Genomic DNA, 26,018 nt, shown 5'->3' with positions numbered 1-26,018 from the left:
GCATAGCCAGGTATTGGCCAAACCAAGACTTGAACTCAGATTTTTCTATTTCTCTATTCCTTTCATTCTGTCTTCTGGGAATTTGCTATATTAATAGCAAAGCAAGAAATGTCACACAAGGAAAATTTGTCTCCAAATTTAAATTCATGATGCATACACAAGAACTTACTGACTTCCCAATCCAATGGTAACACAGATTGTGTGATTTTGAGGAGGAGAAGCCTCTCTTTCCCATCCTCTCTTGCCTTTATTTCTCTATGTGTCGGTGCACACACATGCACGCTCTGCAGCTCCCGGCTTGTACTTTTCCAGTCTCTCGTTCATTCCTCTCGGAGGTGCTTCCTACCCTGACCATCCCCGGTTCCTGTCAGGCCTGCTTGGGCAGGCCAGGGCCAAGCGACGGGCGGCAGGATCGGTTATGGTTACTTTGGCAAAGGCGGAGGGCTTGAGGGAAGCGGCACAGCGGGCATTTTAGGAGTAGGACTAGGCCGGGTTGTTGTTGTAAACATTTATATTCGCCCTAATTGTAGCTCACATGGGCAAGCAGAGTAAACACCCATGCAAATTACTAAGTTGTGCTGAATGTCCAAGGATGTCAATAATCTCCGTGAAATTCAAATGAAATATCCTTCTTTACTGAAAGTGAAGCCAGGCAGCACACGCGGGGTCTCCCTATCACTGAAGATCTAGCGTGGGCCCTTCAGCCAGGAAAGGCCCTTCTTAAGGCCCTGGGGCAGGGAAGGAACTGGAGACACCTCAGGTGTCCTTGGCAGCCCTGTGGAGGTGCAGCAGAAGTCCCTGCCCATCCTCAGGACCCTGTTTTCTTCTACCTTAAAACAGGATGACTACAGAGGGGCATAAGGAATAGAGTGGTAGGGGGTGCCTGGGTGACTCAGTCACTTAAGCGTCTGCCTTTGGCTCAGGTCATGATCCCAGGGTCCTGGGATCGAGTCCCACATCGGGTTCCTTGCTCAGTGAGGAGACTGATTCTCCTTCTCCCTCTGCCTGCCGCTCCCCTTGCTGTGCTCTCTCTCTCTTTCTCTCTCTGTCAAATAAATAAATAAAATCTTTAAGAAAAAGGAATACAGTGGTAGGGGATCCTACTTGAATGTACAGGAGAAAACAGGCCTTCATTTTTATCTAAAGCAGTGGGGGGAGGGATGAGTCGGGTGAAAACGGTACAAAGGGGACGTGAAGTCCCACGTTGTTGTAAACTGTGACAGTGGCAGTGAGGAGCCCAGGAACTCTGCAAAGCCTCTTCTCATATTCACTCAGACAGATGGTAGTGAGGTGAAACGGATGTTAAGTCTGCTTCTCCATTTGACCATGACTCAGGCAGCCGTCCATGGACTTGGGCTTCTCCGAGGCAGTAGGACTCATTTCTTTCCCTTTTCCTTTCTCATAAATGACTCAGGAGACTCTGCGGAGAACCATGTGTGCACTCTTCCCAGAATTATCACTGTGGAAGTGCATGCCCTCCGAGCTTACTGGCTTCGCCCAATGGGACGTGCCTCTGCTTTGACTTCACCTCCTGGATGTGGTCTGCAGAGATGGGCTGTTGGGATTTCCCATCAGTCCACGGCTCGAAGTTTCTATTTCCACATTTCGACTGCCAGTTCTATATTTGAGCAAAATCCTGCTTTTTGCCTGGTTTCCTAGGGAAACAGTTTGTAAGAGCTACTGCTTTCTGTCCGTCTGCTTCGCCCGCCTGGGTTTTTGACTGTGCACCCTGATTATTTCCTAATCTGACGGAAAGGCACGAGGCCCCAGATAAGGGGAACTCCCTCCACGTTTGTTCAAAGCAAGTTTATGAAAATGACTGGTCCGTTAGAAAATCTCTCTTGTGTGTGGGGAAGGGAGGGCAGTTTGTGTTTGTGCGTGTCTGTTTGTCTAAATGTTTACAGCCTGTGATAATAAGAAAGGCAGTGGAAGTGAACAGTGGGGGGGGGGCAGGAAATCATATTCTGTAGATGCCGGGTTATAGCACACACAAGGTAGAAGCAGAGGCACAGCAGCATCCCTGCGAGCACCTCCCGTCTGTAGAGCTGTACCCACCATGGCGGAGTCAAAGGGACACCACACTGGAAGCCAGGGAACCCAAGTGGCTGCGTCATTCTAATCTCAGGCTGGATCTTCCCATCAAAAAGAGGAGCTCATTTTATTTTTGGAATCTGACCCCTTGTCCTGAAGATCCTACCCAGCAAACTGCTGTTTGGAACATCCCTGTCCCCGTTTTTATGCTTCATGGCACATACGCGTTGACCAAGCAGAACCACGTAGAGTGACAAGACCGGTGTCACGGTGCCGAGTCGGTAACCTAGCAATAAATGCTCCAGTCACCAATCCGTGCTCGTGTGCTTTTAGGCTTCTTATGCTCCGTTCTGCAGGAATCATGGGCACACTAGGCTCCAGGGGCAGCAGCAGGTTAAGAACCATTAACCTAGATGATTTCTGAAATCTTTTCTGGGCTCTTAGTTGCTAAATTCCGTCTTGATGTTTTCTGGGGAGAGAAAACTGGCAGCAACGAAGGGGAGAGAGAAGTATGCTTTCTTACACTGTGAAACACCTAGGGTCTCCTCGCCCATGGCGTTATGCCAGTGAATCTACCGCCCATTTGGTTCTTGCATGTTCCTAAGATATTTCCATAGTGCAGACATTCCAGGTGACCCAGGTCTTTCACGGCGGCTCCTGGGTGAAGCCTGTCTGGGGACAGGGGTGGGTCTCTGGGTGGGCCAGGCAGGTCTCGCTTCAGGACTTCGTCACACACCTAGCGCTGGAAATGGAGCCCTCAGCAGATAGAATCTGTTGTTTCATTTAATTACTTTTCAAGATGCCATTACCAGAAATTTTTATGTAAATACATATTTTATTCCCTGAGGCATGTTAATATGAGACCAAAATTATACAACGCTAGAAGGAAAACAGAATGTCCCTTTTTACTAGTTCTCTCTACGTGTTCTTGGGAACATGCTATAGGCTAGGATAGAAAAGGTGCTCACTTGGCCAAAACCACTTTCTTTGGTATTCTGCTTGCAGAATCATAGGAATGCGGTATCGCTACTCAATAGCTGAATGCAGTTCAATTCAATGAACATTTCCTGTTTGCCTTCTGGGGGTCAGGTGCTGAGCCCATGCTATGGAAAGCACAGACACCATTAATGAAACAGACACTTAAGAGTCCCCATAATGTGCTAAAAGCATATAACCACCCTACTGGCTAGACAGTAATTGGTGCCTCCGAGGAGATACTTATTTATTTATCAAGTACTTATATTGCACTTATTATATGTCAAGCACTGTTCCATGTGCTTCATTAACCCATATCATCTTCAGAACACCCCTTTGGAATGTGAGCCCTGGTGAGTGTTTCAAACCAGTCTGCTGTGCTCAGAGGGGCAAGAGGAGAAAAGAGTTACTTTGGGCTTAGTGGATCAAGGAATGAGGCATCTGAACTAGGATGTGAAGACTGGTAGCACGGACCCTGCAGGAGATGTTTGGGAATGTGTGGCTCTTGGCATTCATAACTGCGAACATAATAGAGGCAGTGGTGACCTTGTAGTGGAAAATAGCCTCTGTGGCTGTGTTGAGAGAACAGTAAGTAGACTGTTCTGGAATAGGGAGTATAGCTAAGGGGAAGGTAAGATTGAAAACTAAGCTCAATGCCAGAATATGAGGGGCTATGAAGGGAGCCCATCTGTTTGATCTCATTTGTCTAAGTGGAGCCACCAGGCAGTTAAAGGTCTGAGACCAGCATGGCGAGAACATGCCTCATGTCCATGGCAGCACTCCACCTGAGGTCAAGAAGCCAGCTGCAAAAAACCTGCTGGCCCGAGAGAATACCCTTGATGCATTAACCCAGGGAAGCAGCCTGGACCATTTCCCTAAGAAGTATCCATTTCTCTGTTGGTGAAGGAAGCTTCCCCAATTCAACCCGTCTACTTCCATACAAGCCTGTGTCCCTTCGGAGCCGAAGAATTTTGAGGTGTATACATTTTTCTTGCTCCCTTGGTCAATCTACTCCACTCTTGTTAAAGAGAATAATTGCTGGCATATTCCTGGCCAGGCAGGGACAAGTCTCCTCTGAGAAGAAGACAGCCAGGAATAAAGGGCCCACTGTCGGAGCGCCCCTTGGCAGGGCAAGTGCTGAGGGAAGCATCCTCGCCCCCCGTGGCATCAGTTCCAAACACCCACACAGCTGCAGCCCTGATGCCTCTGCTGTGCGTGCAGCTCGTCTGATCCACCACGCTGCCCGAGGCTGCACAGCTCACTGTGTCAGATGCCGTTGGAATCTTCTGGAAACACATTTGATTCCGGAGCCTGTGTTGAGTTTAGCTGCTGATTCCGTCACCCATACTTAAAAATTTTCTTAATTTACCAACTGATTTTTCTCTAAAGATTTTGGGAGTTTCTTGCCTCCAGCAACCACCACTCCTCTTTTCTCCACCCAGTTTGGCCTTTATTTAGGCCAGTGTCAGGGGTATTTTTAGGAACAGAAATAGGTCCAGAGGAGGATTTTTTCCTCTGGAGTCAGATGTTCACATACCGAGAGCTTCATTCTCCCTCCACCTTTGTGAAGACCATGATGCTGTCGGGCTATCACTGTGGCCTGATGCGTAGGATTCCAGGCTCTGGAGTCAGGCAGCCATGGGCCAGAGCGTGCCCATGCGTTATTCACCCCACTGAGTCTCAGTTTCTTCATCTGTAAAATGGGGGTATTACCTGTACCTGCCTCACAGGGATTTGTGAATTATTAAATTCAATAATCTATGTAAAATACTCACCTGCACACAAGTGGCCAATAAATGTAGCCATTATTACTACTGATAACAACATGAAGCTCTAAGGATGAATCATGCCAAACAAAGTACCTGGTTCTTCCTCTGGATGTTTTTATTTGTAGTAGCCATAGGCCTATACCAAAGGCAGTGATAATAAAGGGAAGGTATAGAATGTTCTAAGCTCCTTTATACTAAGCTGAGTGGGTCCAACTTGCCCCCATCTCCTCTCTTGCAATTCTTACCTCGATGGCTATCTCTGGGGAGAAATCTAATGGGCGTCATGGATGCAGGGTGGTTGGGCATTTCCCCCAGAGAAATGCCAGACAGTAATAGAGAGCTAACTTGGTGTATAACTTGTTCTTGCTCCCTTTGCTAGTCAGAATTATCTGGGGAGCCTTCTAACCCCACCAGTTCCTGAGCTTCAGCCCCAGAGATACTGAGTTCATTGTTCATGGGCGGGGAGCAGGAGGATGAGCATTATTTTCGAAGCTCCCCACATGGTTCGGATGGGCAGCCAGGACGAAGAACCCATGGCTGAGAGGATGGGCAGGCCTGGGGAGGAAATGGCAGTGCTCTACAGCGACCATGAGAAGAAGCGATGTCAAACAGACCCAGCAAGTGTTCGTCTAGCTGAAGCTTTGTTTCTGCTCCATCTTGTCTCAGTGTGGCATTTGCAGGCCACAAAACAAGAGAAGGGGGTGGGGGGAGGGCTCAACATCAAGGATGTGAAAGTTGCTTCTAATCTTCAAATAGATGGTAGGCAGGGGCCCTAAGAGGGTAGCCTGAGGAACAACAAAGGCAGCTGGTCTCTGTGGGCCAAGGTGAAGTGTATGTACTGATGAGAGAGCCTCAAAGTCAGACTCTCTGAAAGGTGGAGATTTTCTTAGCTTTGCTTCCTGTCAGAATAATAAAGGAATTTGGTGGTTTTCTTATGAGTCTTTAGATTGATGTGCTCGCTTGCATCTTATCTCTCCGTGCTTTCTCATTTCTGGTTTCCATATTATGGGAGATCATCTAGTTCAGTTCCAGCTGTCTCCTTTTCCAGATGAGCAAACGGAGTGATGCCTGGCATCCCACGGCATGGTAGTGGCGGAGCTGTCCTCCCCTCGCATAACACATCATGGTCCAGTCAGCCCTGAGGTCAAGGAGGGGAGGGCTACCTTTGGAGGATCTCCAACTTTCTTACTGGCTCTGATTTCGCCACCAAAGCCCCAACTATTTCCATGACACCTTGGCTAACCAGTGTCTGGTTTTCAAAGATGGCGAAGGTTTCTTTATTTTGGAAACACATTTCTTACCTCAGCTGCCCCAGGCACCCCTCCAGAAGCACCGTGACCTTGCTGAGAGCCACTGCATGCCAAATGAGACTTAATTTTCCCTAAGTACTTAGGGGAAGAAAAACAATAATGTATATGATGGGCTTTTGGCCTGCACCCATATCCTTTAGAAGATGGAATTTGGCACAGCACATATTCTGATTTAAAGAAAAATGTTTTGTTCCGATGTAATTTGTCTAATTAATAGTAAAAAAAAAAAAAAGGATTGAATTTTTCTGATGCAATGTCATCTAGCCTTTGGAATTTTAGAGTTAGATGGCCCAAATCAATTGTCTTGTGTTCTGTGAAGCTTCTTAATGGATAAATCTAACCTTAGTGTTCACAGACATTATTATATTCATGACTTGTGTATAGTGCAGATCTAACTCCTCTCGTATTTGTATGTTCACTCAATGAACGTTTTGCTGAATCCCACCTATAGGCTAAGGTAGGTGGAGGATCTGGATGGAGGTGGTGCACAGGGGATGTGGAGGGCAATGCATTGTGGACATTCAGGTTATGAAGGCAGGACTGCAAATAACTTTTTAAAATAATTCTCAGGGGATTGGCAAAGAGCGGTTAGCAGAGGTTTGTGAGCCCTGAGGAATAATATAATTAGATTCATATTTTAAGAGGGAAAACATCTGATTATGGTTTAGCTGCTCAGCAAACACTATTTGAGCACCTTCTGCATGGCAGACCCCATGCTTGGCTCTGAAGATGCGAGAGTTAAAAACGGTCCTTGCCCTCAAGGAGCTCACAGTCTATTGAGTTGCCTTTCTGACTTTCCCACTAGATTGTGAGCTCCTGGAGGGCAGGCACTTTTGTTCAGCTGAAAACAAGTGCAAGTTTCAGAGTTCAACCTGGATTATAATTCCAGCTCTCTTCTTTTTATTCTCTTCACCTCAGTTCGCTGATCTGGAAATTGGGCTTACTGGTGCCTGCCTCACTGAGATGTGGAAAGATTCCATGAGAGAGGGATAGGCTGCACTTGATGCTGCAGGAACTCTATCAGTCTGGTTCTCTCTATATCGCAGTGCCTGGCGCATGGTAGTCATTCTGTCCACCCCTGCTGCCCGGCCGGTTTAAAGCCTCAGGTCTGGGAGGATTTCAGCCTGGGGTCTGGAGCTAGCAGGCCCCTTCTCAGCTCAGTCTCAGTGACCAAGTTACTTTCTCCAGGCTATGAACGGCAGTCAGGGCCAGCGTTGGGTTCTGGAAGCTCAGTTCCTGAATCCCAGGCATGCATCTTGCAAAAGTCAGAACCAAAGTCAAAAGAAAATGACGAAACTCCCTCTCTGGCCAAAATGCTATTATTTCACCAAGGGCAACACATCTTCTTGGCAGGGGAAGTGGATTTGCCTGTGCTCGTGCAATCAATTGTATTTGCAGTTGACAAAGTCCTTCTCACAGTGGCTTAAAGAGGAGGTATTGGCTGGCTGTCCCTGGCCTTTGTTGGACATTTTATTATTTACAGAGCATTTTCACAATTCATGATTTCACTCATTCCTAATAAAGTCTCTCTGAGGTCCTAGTGTAGCATTTAGTACCCTTCACTGTACTCATACAGTCACTGGGGAGATTGGGATGCATGGAAGGAAAGTGACTTACCTACATCGTATAGCTTCTTGTGCTGTAAGAGATTTGCTTTTCCATCAAAGAAACTTTAAAAAGATATTAGTGCTTTTTGTCTGGTTAGCACATGACAGTATTATAAGGAGATCTGAGCTCATTTTTCGGCTCAGTGAGTGACCTTAGGAAATTCAGAATGGGGTTCCTAAGATGAATTTGCTTCTCTGACCTGTGAGATCACTGTGTCTCTTGCACTGACTGATCATAAGGTAAAGTTGTTCCATCATAGGCCATGTCTGCTACTCAAGGCATTGTACTTACGTTGGACAAACTCTTAAAGGTTTATATGACGCTTCCAAGGGTAGTCATCTTCAAACCTACCTTGGGAAGCATAGGCGGAACCTCCTTGGTCCAGAAGAGGCAAGTGAGGCCTAGGGAGATGATGTGACATAGGCTAGGTCGTGTGACCCATTTGTGGCAGATTTAGGGCTTAGATCCTGTTCTCTGGGTCCTCAGACCAATGTTTGTTGTAGCACATGGCACCTCAGTCTTGGTCTCTGACCTTGCTGTTTGCTGTGGGTTTAGGCTTTCGCTTTGGAAGTTACAGCTCAGTAAACCTAAACCTACAGGCTTCTACATTTGCCATAGTAATGCTAGTATGAAGTACCCTTTGAAGTGAAAAATATGTTGCCTCAAAGGGACTGCTCCACCTGCTTAAAGAGAAGTTTTCATTTATTTCCCAACTAGACTTCTGATTTTTCTTTATTTTATTTTATTTTATTTTATTTTATTTTATTTTATTTATTTGAGACAGAGAGAATGAGAGAGACAGAGAGCACATGAGAGGGGGGAGGATCAGAGGGAGAAGCAGGCTCCCCGCCGAGCAGGGAGCCCGACGAGGGACTCGATCCCGGGACTCCAGGATCATGACCTGAGCCGAAGGCAGTCGCTTAACCAACTGAGCCACCCAGGCGCCCTTTTTCTCTCTCTTTTTTTAAAGATTTTATTTATTTATTTGAGAGAGAGAGAATGAGAGGGAGGAGGGTCAGAGGGAGAAGCAGACTCCCTGCCGAGCAGGGAGCCCGATGCGGGACTCGATCCCGGGACTCCAGGATCATGACCTGAGCCGAAGGCAGTCGCTTAACCAACTGAGCCACCCAGGCGCCCAAAGTTATTGTCCTGTTTTTTTTTTTTTTTAAAGATTTTATTTATTTATTTGAGAGAGAGAGAATGAGAGAGAGCACATGAGAGGGGGAGGGTCAGAGGGAGAAGCAGGCTCCCTGCCGAGCAGGGAGCCCGATGCGGGACTCGATCCAGGGACTCCAGGATCATGACCTGAGCCGAAGGCAGTCGCTTAACCAACGGAGCCACCCAGGCGCCCACTTCTGATTTTTCTAATGACCCCCCAAACTTGTTCCAAGTCCCTTTAATCTATAAGTTGGAAGTGAGAGGTTGGCCTAATTTCTATGTTCCCTTCAAGCCTGAGCAATAACACATTTTAAAGGATGATAAATAGCAGTGTGAAATAGAGATGGGTTCTATAAATACTCACCGAAATCCCTGTAGTCAGAACCAGGTAGAATAAGAGAATAGTCATGGCACTTTCCTCTCCTTCCGCATCATCCACCCTCTTCTGGAGGTAGTTCGGTGGTTAAGAACACAAAAACTAGAGCTGGACGGACCTGGATTCGAGTCTTGCCCTCTTCCTGTACTTCCTGCAAGTCTGTAGGCAACCTACTTAACTTTCCCGGGCCTTTGTTTCCTCATTTGTAGAAGGAGGTTTAGTTATATTACAGGTAACTTGTAGAACATCCATTTTGTACAACTGCTGAACATTTTTAGTTGCTAATTATTGGTACTTCTTGTCACTGTTTTTATCTTCAAACAAGATCCTTTCTTTTACCCCTTGGGATACTTCTGTCCGTGTCTTCCATAGAGAGGAGACAGTATCAGCTACATTTAATGTCAATTTGAGGTCCTGTGTTTACGGGGTCCTCTGCATTTCCCATTTGAGCCTTACCTGTGTAATCAAAGTGTGAAGACTGAGGTATTGGCCACCTTGTGCCTGCCCAGTAAGTACAGTTTGGATTGACGAGTTTTACATTCTAGTTATGAGAGCAACATAACAACATAGCCAAAAATTTAGACCGTAGAGAAGAGGAAACACAGTGCAACACGAAATACCATGCATGGTGTGCCATGAACTAGAGTCATGTTTGAGTCCTGGCTGTGGTACTCTGAGCACTCTACTGAGAACTCCAGCTTCCATTTCCTCACTGGTGAGTGAGGGCAGACAGGAGGTTGGGAGGATGAGGTGCATCTGAAGCATTTAAAATGGGGCCTGGCTCAGTAAATTTTAGCAGTCAACGGTGATGATGATGATGATGATGATGATGATGATGATGATGATGGTGGTGGTGGGTGGTGGTTTTTGTGTCCCCTTTATGCATGTTGCTGTTCACAAACTACTTGGGTAATTTTACTTCCCCTTCTCCCTTTGCTTATTACAAGAAATATGTGCTTTAGGAGATGGAAGACCCATTGGAGGAAACCAGGCTCAGAGAGGGGAAATGACTAGAGAGTACCCAGTGGCTCTCGGCAGAGAGACCTAGAACTCATAACAGCCAGGCTGTTCTGTCCTTATCTTCTACGTATGTTCTTCATCAGAAAAAGAAATTCTTGACTCTAGTTACCGAGATTGTGGATTAAGTTACAGAGGCAGGCAAGCACACCAAGCTGTTTCAGTCTCGCTTTTATGATAATCCTGGCTTCGTGTGACACGTACCTCATATCCCCTGGAACGTAGACACCTAAGGAGCGAATGGAGAGGACTTCTGGAAACGTGCAGCCAGGCTTTTATGTAAAAACAGCACATAACACTATGGAACGTGCAAAAACAAACTAACAAAACCAGCTCCCATGGTGCCCCCGATCCCTTACATGGCAGATAGCCCTTGCAGCGCAGTCCGGGGGCAGCCATGGTTCTCCACCCTGGCCCTCCTCCAAGCGTGGAGTTGTTAGCTTCAGAAATCATGCTCCACCAACTGAGCTAGTCAGGTGCCCTGAAGCAACCATTTTTTTTTTTTTTTTTTTTAAGATCAGCCGCAAAAAAGCATGCATTTGAATATGTAGTGTTCACCCGAGTCTAGAACAGCTGACCTGCCGTGCCAGGGTCCCAGGCTCCTCCCCAGACATGTTTCCCCAGGTGGCTTTGTATATGGGATGACTGTACCAGCAGACAGCTCCCTCACTTTCATTAAAACATTCCTGACATCTTCATGCACAGCACAGACAACGAAATCATCCAAAAGAAACACAGAGAGACATTAAGAGCCGGAGGTCAGTTACATGTGCTTTCACCTGGAATGAAAGATGGTGACCTTTCAACTTGACTATCTTGTGTGCACGTCTTAGGGTCTTCACCTGGGATGTCATTCGTTGAATCCCTGGATGTGTGGATTCCGTCTTTGTCTCAGACCTGATTAAAATGCCACCCTTTCCTATGAGTGTCCTGTCATCTCCCCAGCTTGAGCCATCTCGTCCGTGTCCTGGCAGCAGTGATTAAACCATTGTACTTTGGATATCTTATTTTTGGAGATTTCCAGGTGTCTCATATTTCCTATTATATTTCCTAGAGGGCGGGACCCATATTTCAGTTATTTCTGTAGCACTAACACTTATGGGGCGCATAGCAGATGTGCTTGGAATAAATGTATTATTTACAGACATCTCCTCAGTTATGTTTAGTTTTTGTGTTATTAGAAGCTTTCTAAGTTGCATCTCATGAGTGAAACAATGTGACTCTTAACATTTCCATGTTACTGTAACATCTAGTTTGCCAAAAGACTCTTCATACTCAAGAAACACTGAAGGCTGAGTCACTAATATTAAGCCTTGTCATGAGGGTTGAGGCATAGCTGAATGACCTGGGTCAGTCACTGCATTATATTTTTTGACTAGAAAAGGAGGGGAGTCAGGAATAACGTGCTTCCTACCTCTTACCCTGGAGAGTTAGAAGGATAGAGATGGATATAGAGCTTTTGGTGATATTCATGGCAATGTTATAGTAATAACCCTTTGCATGTTTGTGGCGCTTAATTATATCAAACCATTTCATTCTGATTGGAGTGACACCTTGGACCCCGTTCTTCTGCATCTTAATCTCTAGCGACCGGAACTTGGGAGACGTTTCCTAGGATCGGTGTGGTTGGGCACAGATCCTAGCTCTTTCTCATACCCGCTCTGTGACTTGGAGCAAATTATTTAGCTTCTCTGTGTCTTTCCTCATCAGTAAAGGGAGGTAGCAAAAGAACTTATGTGACCGGATTACTTCAGAGTTAACGTCCAAGGAGAGAACGTATCGACAGAGTAGTGACTCCACAGATGTTATTATTGTAATCCTCAAACATTGTGTAAGACCCGAGATGAAGAAAATTCTCACCACGTGACAAGTGTCTCCGAAAGGCACGGCATTGAAAAATAGGATCTATGGCAGGGGAGAGAGGAGGGATTAAAGCCTGAGTAGGACTCTGAGCTCTCCTATAGCAACAAGAAGCTCAGGGGTCTGCCTGAACTGAGGAGAAACACCCTTTGCTAAGTCGAGGAGAAGGAGCCTTGCACGAGGATGGTACCAGCAGAGCCTGACAGAAACCTCTGTGGACCACATCTGTTTGTACCAGCTGTTGTCAGCCTGTGTAGGCTCGCTGAGAATAACAGCAGTGATTTTCACTGTATAGCAACTTCCATCTTGGGATCTCAGAATGCTTCATAAATGTAGATTAGGGCTCCCAGAATTTTCGCCAAGAATGAGCATACTTTATGGGGCATCAAGAATGCATTGCTGTTCTCAGTGAATCTTTCATGACAGAAAGTGAACTAACTAGCTTTGGATTAGACTTGCTTCCCCGATTTGAGCTTTCTTCCTGATTCTACCACTCCTCTTCTAGGTGACCTTGAACAACTCCATTTCCTCCCCGACCCTCAGTTTTCACTTTATAAATAAAGGGACTCCTCTACCACTCGGTGACCTCTAGTATGTCTTCAGTTTCTAAAATTCGCAGAGTCTGCAGGGGATCTGGAGTTTCCTCCCAGATAGACTACTGCTTGACACATTTTGGAAAGGCTTTAGTTCTTGTAAAATGCATTACTTTCATAGTATTTTATCCACGGTTAGGTCATAACCCAGCAGAAAAAAATATTACTCTGGTCACTAGAAAATGGCATTATCTTTTAGTTTTTCACATGAAAGTGCATTCATGTCTTCTCCATGCGTTTCCCTTTACCCACCTTTAAGTACAGTGCTACTTATCATCTCCTTTTACTATTTTAAGATTTGCCATTAACACGCCAGCTTGTATCTGAGACTGATGAAATAAGTAGTCTTTTTTTTTTTTCTTTTTTTAAGTAAGTCATCTTTCGAAGAGCAGTTCTACTTCTCCCACTAAATCGTGAGTGAAGATATCAAAATTGACCGTGCCTCTCAAAGTCCTGTACTCAGTCCATCTGCAGCAGGATTACCCAGGGTGTTTGCTATTTTTTTTCTCAGTTGCCATCTTTCTACAAGGAGGAAATATTACATCATAAAATGTAGTATTTGTGCTTAAGAAAGGTTCCTTTGATAGTTCAGGATTTTGTAATATATGATTAAATTCCCCTAAAAAATCTGGATGCCTGGGTGGCTCAATCGGTTAAGCGTCTGACTTTTGGTTTTGGCTCAGATCCTGATCTTAGGGTCTTGAGATCGAGCCCCACATCAGGCTCTGCGTTCACACTCAGCACGGAGTCTGCTTGAGATTCTCTCTCTCCCTCTCTCTCTCTCTTTCTCTCTCCCTTTGCCCCTCCCCTCTGCACTCCCTTTCTCTCTCTAAAACAAATAAATACATCTTTAAAAAAAATTCCCCTAAGAAGTCATAAAATCCCTCTAATAAGATGCAGATGGGTCAAGCAGCTGAGACAGTTTGTGTGATGGTTAAGTGTGTACTTTCTGGAGTCGATGACGAGGTTCAAATCCCAAATTCCCAGTTCCCGTGAGGATCACCCTATTGTAAAATCAGAATAGTAACCATCTGATGGGGTGGCTGTGATGAGTACATGAGTTGATGTAAAATATTTTGAACATTGCTTGGCCCCTGCTGAACACTCAGTGTTCTTGTTTATTTTCAGTCTCGTCAGTTATAAATTGGTAAATATTATAAATTAAACCCTTATGCATTTCAGTCTTTCAGAGTTTATGGAAAGGGATATTCCTTCAAGAGAATTACTATTATGTGAATCGTGGTTGATGATCAGTTAGCAATAAGAAAGCTGCTGGTCTTTACATTCACATCAGAGTGTGCTCGTTTTTCCCTCTGCCACTGTACCAATGAATGACACTGACTCATTCATATTCCCTGATCCACCTTCACTGCCACATTTGAAAGACATCCGTAGCTCAGATGTGACAGATTGTTTGTGAGCATTTAATACAAGTCATGAGCCGCTGTTAAATATTAACACACACCGTGTACCATTTTAGGTATTAGTCACAGTGGCCCTGACATGGGGCATTCCCTCTCTCTTGCCTGCCCCCTAACCCCATTTACAGATGCAGAAGCTAATGCTAAAAGACGTTTAAAAAAATATTATACAAAAGAAGTGATATAACTTGGTATTTGCACCAGCTTTGTCTGCTTCTGAAGCCCACGCTTTCTCCATTACACCACAATCAATGTTTCTGAAAGTAGAAGGGGCCACATTGGTCTCCAACCTCTGATATAATTAGCATCATGCTTTAATCAGTGAGGTTGACTATCTTGATTAACCTTTATGATAGATCATGTAAGTTTCATATTTCTAAATGAATATATAGAGGCAGCTGTAAATTAGTGGAAAAACACTGAGCTTGGATCAGAAGACTCATGTTTAACTCCTGGCTCTGCCACTTTTTATAGTCACTTAAACCACTAACTTGTTTTGTTTCTTGGTACAGAAAACATGCTCTCATGCTTTGGGAAGCATTAACTGAAATCTAGTGTGCGTGAGTGTTATACCGGGGTTCTTTGTTGGCTGTAAAGGACAATAGAACTACAAAGTGTTTTCTCTCTTTCCCTCAAGTCCTAAAATCAAGCCCCCTGATCCTCTTGGAATGTTTTTGGTCTGCCCTAGTCCACTGTAACCTCTCTTTCCTCTGAATCCATATTATCCATTGATCTGTTCACATGATATTTATATAGCATAGCCTATGTTTAAGGATAATAATAGTTTCTTAATTAGTGCAAGCAGCTAAATGAGTTACATGGACCTTCTCATTGAACTCATGAGGCAAACCCAATTGACCCCATTTTATGATTTAGGCAACACATATTTAGTCAACTGAAACATCTTGCCCCAGGTCACACTGTTGGTAAGTAGAGGATGTGGGATTTGAACCCAAGCAGGTAGGTCGCCCCTAGAGCCTATATTCTCAGGCATCTAAGCCATACTGACTACTATCAACAGTCAATGCTTTGCTTCATTCTTGTATTTCTCCTTCATGAGCCTTGACTGCCTGACTGGATTATGAATTCCTTGAACTGGGTGTCTCTCAATTATCTTGATGATTGCCTTAATACCTAATTACTAGTATTTGTGGATAATTTAATGTAGATTTCACCAGAGGCTATAGTTTTCCACACCGCTCGAATACCCTAGAAGCAGGGACTTTTGACTCCTTCTTCTTTGTCTCCAGCCAGAAGCTAATCTTCTCACAATGTTGAACTACTTTGATTTGATTTTCACGGGTCAAGCAAAAAACTTTGTCTCTGTGATTCTCACGGAGACACTTTGCCTGCCTCCCCGCCAAGGCCCAGAAATCCAATGTGATCAGTGCGTCTGTCGGAGGGCATGCGTGTTCGCTGCCGGTGGCTTTGTTACTGAGCAAAACACATGCCCTTTCTTTGCATCCAAAGTGCTGTGGATCGCTGAGCAAGAAGCTTTCTGACTCAAATGAAAACCACCTTGTGTTAGGTGTAATATGGGGAGTTAACCATTTGTTGGCTGGCGTGCATTTCCCACGAAAAACTCAAAAACAGCAATTTACCCCAGCCATGGAAAGTGATGTGCCAAGTGTCATATTTGCATATTAAAACCGAAAAACTGATTTGCATGTTATTTCAGTGTCTTGTGTCACGTTCAGGCATCTGTCAAGCCCACTAGATAGAAACAGCTTGTACAGTAGGAAAGTGTTTCCGTGCATATCAGGACTGAAAATCTAGGTGCTTTTATTTTTTTCAACAAATTGTCCCCACCTTAGATTCTCCATTCCCTTCTGGCTTCGTATGTGAAAATACTAAAGAAAAGACAGAAATCCCATGTTTTATAAAGTCTACTTATTATTTTCCAAGGGTCATCCATGTTTACTATATGCAAGGTAGATAATTTAAAAATCACTGGGCAAAAGTTTACTCATAATCCCACCATCCGAGCGTGAGCTATTTTGGTATATTTCCCTCTAGTATCTGCTTTTTTTTATACCTACCCACATAGACACATTTGGGCACTCTCACGTATATGTTTTTATACATCTGTAATTATTAGGTGTACTATTTTAATATCTTGAGAACGGCAAGAACTATGATATTATGATAATGGCAAGAATTATGAGACAGTCCAAATAATGATAAGGAATTGCTAAAACCCCATTTTGAACACAGTGGATTAGAACCACAGTCAAGGAAGGAGCCCTGATAGGAGGCACACTGTGGTGTCTGATACAGCTTTATGAGAATGTAGCTTCTGGTTGAGGATGGCTTATCTGTGGGAGAGTGTGTTGGGGTAAGATGTTTCTTCCCACTGTTGGAGAAACTAGCTTTTTCCATTGTTCCAGGCAACCATATGAAGATGAAAGGTTTTCTCAGAAGTCATAGCAGGGCACTAACTAGTGGGGCACAGCGAAGACCAAGACCTGGTTTAGTTTGAAAACAACCTTGAAGGACAGTTCCTTCCCATAATCAAACTTTTATATCTTGTGTCTCATTGAGGTGAAACCTTCCAATGGAAATAATGTAATTGTCTTGCCTTTTGTTACAGCCAATCCCTTAGACATAACATACAGAAGGCCAGATTATGGGAGTGAAAAAACATGTGGGTTTTAGCTATAGTATTGTAGAAATAGGTTCTTTTAGCCTTGGGTAGAAACAGTGTATATAAGAGGGGAGTGAAATGAGAGAGATCTTACCACCCCACAGAGGCAACTCACTTTCTCCCTTAAGGAGGGCTGCCTGGGAGCACCGACGTGGGAGCTGTAGCGTTGGTTGGCAAGAGGTCTTTGGACTCACTTCTCCCTGACGCTGAGGCTCTGGGTTTCCTGCCTCTCACCGTTCCTACTTCTTACCTGCCAGGTGGGACAGCATCTGTAGTGGTGCCTTATCTGCCTGAAATTCATCACGGCAGGAAAGCATGAGGGAGGCTACCTTGTTCCAAAGAGCCAAACATGAGAGCCCTGCTGTACAATTTATCTTTTGGTGCCAAAGGCTAGAATGTGGGGCGGTTGACCATTTGGAGAGCCAGCAAGGTGTGTGTCCACCAAATGTTGTATATTTCAAGGTGTGTAGTTAAAAGAACTCAGAGTGATTCCATCTCTTGCTAAAACAGTTAGGGTGAAATTGAGATATACTCCGCTGAAGTGCTCTATCAGCAAATATAGAGCTCAAGAGAGAGTCTTACTCTGCAGACATTCCACTTCCAAGAAGAAAATCATCTTTGTTAGTGGTTTGTAAGCTGTCCCTCCTGGTAATTAGAACTGCCACTTATGTGATGTTTAATATTTTACAAAGGTTCCTCATATGAATTAGATATTATTAACTTCCAGTTGCGGGATGAGAAAATCCATAATAGAGAAACAAACACCAGGGAACTGAAACGGTGCCCCAGACGTCAGGCCTGGGAACCAGCATGCTCCATGCCCAGGCAGTCTGGAGGCTACCTGACTGAGAGTGGTGAGTGTGGAGAGGGGCCACCTTGCTCTCTGCTCAGCCTACATCGCCATCGCTCCCTGTGCGCAAAACAACACATGACCCCTTAGTGGACGCCAAGTAAATTCCCCCGATTCCCGCTGCAGTGACATCTACCACGCTGTAATTCAGAATCATCCATCCTTGGCTGTGACTCCTAATTTGGCTGAAGAAGGGTGATTTAGAGGCATCGATGCATGGCACAGGAAAGAGAATATGAAAAAGAGGTTGTAAGAAAATCAAGCTTTTGAATGTTGAAAACTAACTGGAATGGGTTTCAAAGCTAGAATCAACTTTTTCAAGTCAACATTTCTGGGTCTTCTTCTTTGTGGCCTTACCATTCATTCTCCAAGAAAATGGAGCTTAAGAATAGGAGAACTAAGAGCACACTTTTCTGCTCCCCTGCAGCTGTGAGGAGTATCCATTTATGGGTTTCTAGTTGTTAAGAGGCAGTTCATCCAGCCCCTTCCTTCCCTGTGGCCCACTGCTTTTAACCCAAAGCAGAGTGGGTATGCAGCAAATCTTCTGCCCTTGGCCTGAAAGGGTGCTCCTTCCATTAAAAGTGAGACGTTGAGAGTAGAGTATGATAATTCAGTGAGAGTCAGAAAGGAGAAGCAGCCTCCGGAAATTGCAAACTGCAAACTTGACATAGTTAAATAGAAGGGGAACAAAAAGAAGGAAAATATCAGAAATATATTTTTTTCTGGCAGGCTTTCAGCTCCAAAATGGGGCTAATTCTACCTTTCGAAAGAAGATAATTTCAATGTTTCTTTTTTCAAGAACACATAATTGAAGTTATTTTCCCTCTGAGAGAAGGAACCTCTTGTACATCATTACAAATGGACAAGAAAAGTGAGCAGCTCTGGTCCCCGAGTGATAGAGTATTCATTATCATGTAATCTCTCTGAATATCTTGGCTGTCTCTTCCCAGTGTTTATCTGCTGGGGCGGTGCTTTTCTGGTAAGGTTCAGATTTGTACTAAGTTCAACTTATCTAGCACTTTGTAACTAGACAAAGGGTGGTGGGTAAGGACTCGCAGGAGACAAATGGACCCACTGTGAGGTCAGAATCAGAGTAACTCAAGAGGCTGACATGATGACAGAGGGTGGGTCGCCATTTTGTAAAATGGATCCTTAACACATATATTTAAATAGTTAAATTGGTGGTGACAGAGATTCAAGGTGGTAGGTGTTCTCCTTGGGGTCTTCACTGTTTGTACCCCCAGTGCAGGCTGTTTGCTGTGCTTCCTTTTGTATTTAGGAGGGCTGGGGAAATTCTTTCTCCACCCAAGGAGGGGTGGTGGTTGGATAGGGTGTTGAACCTTTGTTCTTGATTTTCATGCACCACATGTAGTGAAAGTTCAGTAGGCTGAAGAAACCCTGTGACCTGCCAGCCACTTACTCAGATTCAGAATGCTGAATGAAGTTCTAGGTTGTTTCAGGGGATGCTGACAAGTAGTTTAAATCCTCCTGTAAATGGAAATCTCTTTAATGATGATGTTTCCACTTACTCAGTGTGTGTCTGTTTTTATAGACTACAAAGTACCCGAAAATAGGAATTATCTGTGATTTCCCTATAAATATCTGTAATGATATGTGCCCTGCATATTATGGGCACAAAAATAAGATAGGGTAGAATCAAAGGAATCTTTGAACACATCATTTTGCACAGAATGCTACTAAGGCTCGGGGAATAGAAATGATTTGATCAAAATTACTGGACCAGCTAAAGGCAGAACATGGATTAGAGAGATAAATAGGTCCCTCTATGCTTATGGGTTCCTATGTAAGAATATATAAAACCCTTCAAATACTGTCAAGTGATATATAAATATGACGATATCCTTATTTGTGTTCTTCTTAATCTGGCAGTTCCCTTGCTCACAGAGGACTCTGTCCATACTCACTTTGTTTGCAGAAACAGTCCTGATTTTTGCACAGTCTCACCCATAACTTTTACCTGGGACCTAGATCCAAATTTGGCTACAGTATTCATAATAAGCCTTCCCCAGAATATTATAAGCTGGGCTGCTAGCAAGAAAAGAACCATGACAAAGAGGAACCAGTTGCAGATGCTTGGACATTTTCCATTTTCTGACACTTTTGTGTCAAGAAAAAAAAGTGTTTTTGGGGGGGGGGGATTTTTTTTACTATAAAAAAGGGGACATAAAGGAAAATATAAAGAGAAGGAATATAAACCACTCTCCCATCATTTTCGACCATTAACCTTTGAGCATATTTCTTCCCAGTCTCCCTTGAAGAGCAATTTGAGAAAGACCAGCCTGGGCAGTGGATAGCTGTCCACAGAGTATGCTTCTTCTTTCTTGTGCCTCCCGTGGCCACATCTAACTGCAAGGGAGAGTGGAGTCCAGCTGTGTGCCCAGAAAGAGGAGAAAATCGATTTTGGAGAGCAGTTAGCAGTCTCTGCCTCACTTAGTAACTATCAGAGTCCTTAAGCATATTAGCCATTAAATTGCTCACAAGTACTGTGCTATCTGGTTACATTTTTTAAGGCGTCATTAGACTTGGTGTTCGAAGATGTTGCCAATATGTATATTTCAATAACGTGACTTTGATAGAGTGAACACCCGGTTTTAAATCTCCTGATGATTCTGTGTTGCCGACAATAGTCTTGACATTGACCACAGGTCATTTCTCTAGCCTCATCTAGCTCTGTTCCTCCCCTATTTCTTCACATTTTTTTTTTCTAATATGCATGTTCTTTTATACATGCTATTTTTAGAATGTCTTGTCTTCTCTCTCTCTTTCTTTCTTTCATTTGTTGAAATCCAACTTATCCTTCAAGATCAAACTAAGACGTAATAGCTTTAGTGATAGCCTTCTCCCATCTCAGATCACTGAATTCATCCCTGTGTTTTAGTATTTACACTTTATTGTGCTCTTCTATTTTCACGTCTCTTTCTTCCTAAACTGTGAGTTGTCAGGGTGGGGGAATCAGGAATAATTTGAGTTTAAAATGATAGTGCCCGACACTTGGCAAATTCTTAGGAAAGGCATGTTTAAGAGAATTTTGAGGCAGTCTTCTGAAATTCATTTTTCAGTAACTCATCTGTAGGCCATACAGTGCGTTTTGCCCCTTCTAGGAGTTTCAGGCATTTCAAAGAACATACCTATTAGTGATTAATATTGATACTTAGAAGAATGTCTTTTTCTTAGAAAAGGCTCGAGGCTTTGTTTATATTTGCTTTGCAGGACTTTCGTTTCACTATTTAGCAGTAGACCTCTACTCCGAAAAAAATCCAAGTCGCTATGGAAGAATGGAGTAGAAGGGCATGTAGATGCCCTGGGCACTGAGAACCAGCCACTGCCGTGTCGTTGGGACATGCCTGACTCAGCACAGTGGTGGCAGTCAGGACTCCACTGATTTTCAGGGCTGGTCCTAGATGCCAGGCTGCTCACTTTCCCTCTCTGGGCCTCACCTTGCTCACCCTAAAGGAAGATTACTTGTTACACGGGGCTGTTGCATAAACATTTGGATTACGGGGATGTGAAAACAGGCACCCTGCAAAGCATCACAGAAATGCAAGGAATTATTATGATGCCACAGTAACTATACTGCTGATCCTGTGCACATCTCTGCGTTTGAAGAAATAACAAACAAAAGAAAGCAACACATCCCTTCCCGGCCCCCACCCCACAAATTTTCAATCATGTTCTATTACCCAGACACAATGCTGGAAGCTGCTTGTTTAAAAGATACATTGGACAGTTGCCTGCCTTTTCTTAGGACGTGTAGAGTCTCTAACACTCCTGAGAAAGAGAAATGAAGAGGGGTCTCTTCACCCCAGGGAGAAAAGCCCTAAAGTACTTAAAGGACTTGAACCTCAAAGAAAGGCCTGGGCTGCGTCTTCCTTCATGTGAGAGACATGCAGGACACTGAGGACCCTGTGTTTTTAGCAATTTGTTTTCCATGGATGTTCAGTTTTGTGCACTGTTTGGGGGCAGAGGCCAGGGGGCGTTCTATGGCCAAATAACGTTCACAAACTCTGGAAGACATGTTCTCTTGGGGGTCCTTCCTCATAAGAAAAACCAGGAATCCAAGGTTAGCATTTATATGGGATTAGAATGTAAAAGAAAAGGAAAACACCTTTCCAAATATGTTATTTCAGAAACCGTATCTCAAGCAAATAGGACGTATTTGGAGAATAAAAGGAATGATATATTTGTCTTAAAATCTGTGAAGTCCTGACAGTGTAAATACTTTGAAAGAAGGACCTCTACTTGTAACGTAAGTGTTAAGGGTAGAATCGAAATTGCTGGCAAAGGACGCACCTGGCTGGCCTTCTTGCTGCCTCTCTTGATGTTAAAAGGGAAGCAGATACAGGAGGCCCAGACCATGATAAGCCGTGTCCATTCCCTGAGGGTCTGCCCTAACACTGGGAGCAGGAATGATCAGAGTTTCCTTAATAGTTGTTGATTTAAATTAAAACAGCCAATGCCATTATTACTACAGGTAATATTTCATACATGTCTCCACTTTCTCCATGGGAAGCAGTGTTTGATCGGAAAAACGCATGGCATTTGGAGTCAGATGACAGCCTATTTGGGGCTTAAGTTCTCTCCTTATTGTAAGCCTAGAAAACAAGATGTAGGTCATTTTTCCATCCTTGTCTTCAGTTCTGTCAGGTGAACTGGGATTATCCCCTCCCTCAGAGGTGGGTTGGGATCCAAAGAGAGTCCCTTTGTTACCATGGTTTGAGGAAGCAGTTAAGCTCTCTACAGCATGAGATGCAAGCTCTCTGATTTTTTTTTTTTTTAAGATTTATTTATTTATTTTAGAGAGAGAACGAGAGCATCACACAGGGAGAGGCAGAGGGAGAGGGAGAGAGAGAATCTCAAGCAGACTCCCCACTGAGCATGGAGCCCCATACAGGGCTTGATCTCAAAACCCTGAGATCATGATCTGAGTTGAAATTGAGAGTCAGACGTGTAACCTACTGAGCCACCCAGGTGCCCCACAATTTAATTTTAATCCTCACAGAGACTGTGAGGGGGCGTTGACAAGCCCGTTTTATAGAAGGAAATCTGATGTGACGAAGAGTTCACGAGGTCTTCTAAGGACACCAAGCCATTGCCAGAGTTAAACCTCTGTCTCCAACTCTCATGCCACTGCCACACAGTATGTCCCTTCACTCTCTGGCCACATATGTTTTAAGATAAGCTTCCCACCCCACCGCCTCATTCCAGTCTCATAGCTCTCCCATCCTCCTTCCACTCCAGAGAGACCTTTCTAATCTGATGAGCTCCCCTCCCTGCTGAAAATCCCCACTTAGGTTTCTGTTGCCTGGATGTTCCTACCTGAGGGTCTTTAGATATGTTCCCTGTAGCCTGTGAGCTTCCTGAAATTGTAAGTAAAGTTGGTGTGTCTTTTTATGAATGCCAGTCTCTGCCAAAAGGGAGTTGAGCGCATCAGATTTTCAGAGTTGCCTCTGGCCCCTAGAAAAGACCAAAGTGCCCAGGATGGCATGGCAGTCATGAGCTGGCCCTTCCTTTCTCTCACCTCTTCAGTTTTAAACACAGAACCACTTGCATTTTTCCCCACTCACACCCAACTGTGTCCCACCTTCAGCCTTTTGCTCCTCTCAGAGCTCCCCCTTGACCTGGGTTAGCCCATTCCAGGGCTTTGCTAGTATCCAGCCTATCTTTATCACTTGAATTCATTGCATTTGAAAAGTTGTATTTCATGGATTGCAGAAGTCGAATTACATACTGTAAAAGAAACACAAACTTAGAAATTAAAAGGCCCTCAGGATTCCAAACCCAGAGATGATCCCCTTTAACACAGGAGTATATGTCCTTTCAGACTCTTCTCCCTACCTATATAGAGAACAGTAGATAATTAAACTGTACTTACTTTTCAAAAATGGGGCCATCATTTAGATTTCCCATCCTATCACTGGATCTGTCCCTTTGATAGCATGGCTACACCATCTTCTTTCATACTTACACGGATAGATATATAATGTTCTCTTAAAACCTGTTCACATTCCATTGTATGTATCTATCATTGTCCATTTAAGTAACCTCTTACCCATGGACAGATAGTTACACTGTTACTTTTGGTTCCTTCTTTTTCCACATATAGTTCCTGTGACTGGCCTTGGTCAAATAATTTTATGATTATTTCTGCAAAATTTTCCTAGAAGTGGATAACATCTGTGCTATTGAACATTTAATATTACTAGCAAATCACTCGTCAAATGTTCAAATGTTATTTGCACTTTAGAGGAGGCCTTCCATTGAACATTTAATGTTTATTGAATAAATGAGTCTAGGATGGGCCCCTGTGCTGGGTTTATCATAACTAGCTCTGCACTGATCTTTTTGGGTGTCAGATTTCCTTATCTCACAATGAATAAGAGATTTCGGCATGCAGCTCTATTTTTTGTCTTTGTCACTAGCCATATGTCATAGTTTGCTCACTGCTGTCCATTCTCCAATCCAAATTGCCCAACAATGAAATAAAAACCCAGGGTAAGATTAATAACCAACATAAAAAATTCTTGGCCTTTTTTGGCCTTCTGTATGTCTATAGTCCAACTTTCTACCCATTTTTTAAAAACCTAAAAAACTGGAAAATACAGAGAAAAGTCCAAAGTAAGTGCCAATTAACAACTTCACATAATTGTAGAAGGCATTTTATGCCTCAGACATCACACAAATAATTAATATGCATCTTGGAGTGGTGGAAATAAATGTTGGTAGTAAGGATAAAACATTTGTACAGGGATTTATACTTTACAGGATTTTCACATCCAAGAACACATTTGCTATAGTATGGATAATAGGTGAATGAATATGCAGCTTCAGGTTTTGTTGAACTGATTCTTGTAAACTGTTCATGAAAGGAGAGTCTCTTGATCAACAACTTAAGAATGCGTAAGCATCAAGGAAAGAACATTCTCACAATCTCAGCTCTCCCCATCAGCTATCGTGGATGTCATTATTAACTTTTTGTAAGTTTTTTTCTGTTACAAGCACTTTGAATAAAGATGCTGGGGTGTGATATTGGAAATGGGCAAAGCTATAATGTAGGCAAAGGGAAATACAATAATAAGTTCCCTTTTATTTACATAGTGCAAAGCTATTTTACATCTGGCACCTGGCCTTCCTTCTTTCTCTACATACTTCAGATTCTTGGTTGAACGTCTCAAGTAATCTTTCCCCTGACACTTGATTCCCTGACATTGCTATAATTCTGGCTCACCCACCTATTTAAACACCAGTCCAGCATCAATGCTATTGATGTACGAAGGTACATCATTTGGTACATGGCTGTTTGTAGTCCTATGGGGAGAAGCTACTCAACCTCCTTAACTGGAACACAGGGTCATTCACTTTGTGCACTCCTGTGCCCCATAAGACCCATCTCATCTCCTACCTCAAGTTTTATACATGGTGCAGAAATATTCAACTGCCAGAAGCCCCTATGCCACTTGGCCTTTTTCTCACCTGAATGTAAAAAACTTCCACCTGTAAGTTTCCTGCCCTTTAGCTGAGTAAGTCCTAGTCTGTGTCTGCCTCTCCTCTGGAATTCTTCCTTTCGGGCTTCAGGAGAGGTCCCTTTATGTACCCTGGTTGTGCACTTTATATAGTTGCTTTATCTTTAATTATTGAAGGACCTGAATCTCTCACTTGACCATAAACTCCTTAAGTCGGGGAAGGGGGGGAGAATCAACATACCTTGTTTTTATAAATATACAACCGGTACATAGTGACTGCTTAGCAATTGTTGAATGAAATGAATCCCTACTGTTGTAAACATGGATTTCTAAAGCCCAATAGATGACTCATCTCGATAAGACAAGTGGATCCTGTAAAATGGTTTGTCCCAGGTCAGACCCTGAAGAACTGATAAAACTGATTGTAAACCACAGATCTCTTAATAGCCATGTCCAGTACTTTTTTGCCTACAGTGCAAATACTGTGTGATTGTCTTGATTGTCTAGATTGTACTTAAAGAACTATGTGTCTTCTGCCTTTCAGGGTGGACAAACAGGTTCCATGGGGCCTCCAGCTGTCCCCCCCTCATTCCGCCCTGAAGATGAGCTTGAACACCTGACCAAGAAGATGCTGTATGATATGGAAAATCCACCTGCTGATGAATACTTTGGTGAGTGGGGCCTAGAGCTGGTTTCTGAAATAAATGCCTTCTGTTTTTCTTAATTATTAATTAAGGGTATTATCAGCTCCACTGGTAAAGGATTTGAGGCTGGGTGCATTGGAGTTGGTGTGCATCTGCACACAACAGAGTGTTCTGGAAATTGGTTTGTGAGACCGCCGTAATTGTGATATCTGTTTAGCTCACACTAAAAGTGCAAGGGTCCTGTGCAGTTTCTTGAGATACAAATGTGATTTCAAAACAAA

The 26,018-nt window shown here is 43.7% G+C and overlaps 1 protein-coding gene across 6 annotated transcripts in view; it reads left to right on the top strand.

The window, feature by feature from the left end:
• LPP (LIM domain containing preferred translocation partner in lipoma) overlaps positions 1-26,018 on the top strand; it is a 666,907-nt gene that overhangs the window by 472,274 nt on the left and 168,615 nt on the right. For all 6 annotated transcript variants that reach the window (XM_064582229.1, XM_064582145.1, XM_064582041.1 and 3 more), the window contains one exon: positions 25,638-25,764. In XM_064582229.1, the coding sequence (XP_064438299.1) occupies positions 25,638-25,764 (127 nt within the window). The remainder of the gene's footprint in view (positions 1-25,637; positions 25,765-26,018) is intronic.

This window comes from Mirounga angustirostris, unplaced genomic scaffold, assembly GCF_029215605.1.
Source record: "Mirounga angustirostris isolate CCGP_5_RB_7025 unplaced genomic scaffold, mMirAng1.0.hap1 SCAF_1, whole genome shotgun sequence".
Taxonomy (NCBI): domain Eukaryota; kingdom Metazoa; phylum Chordata; class Mammalia; order Carnivora; family Phocidae; genus Mirounga; species Mirounga angustirostris.
Note: the sequence above shows the minus strand (reverse complement) of the source record. Positions and strands in the feature narration are given on the sequence as shown.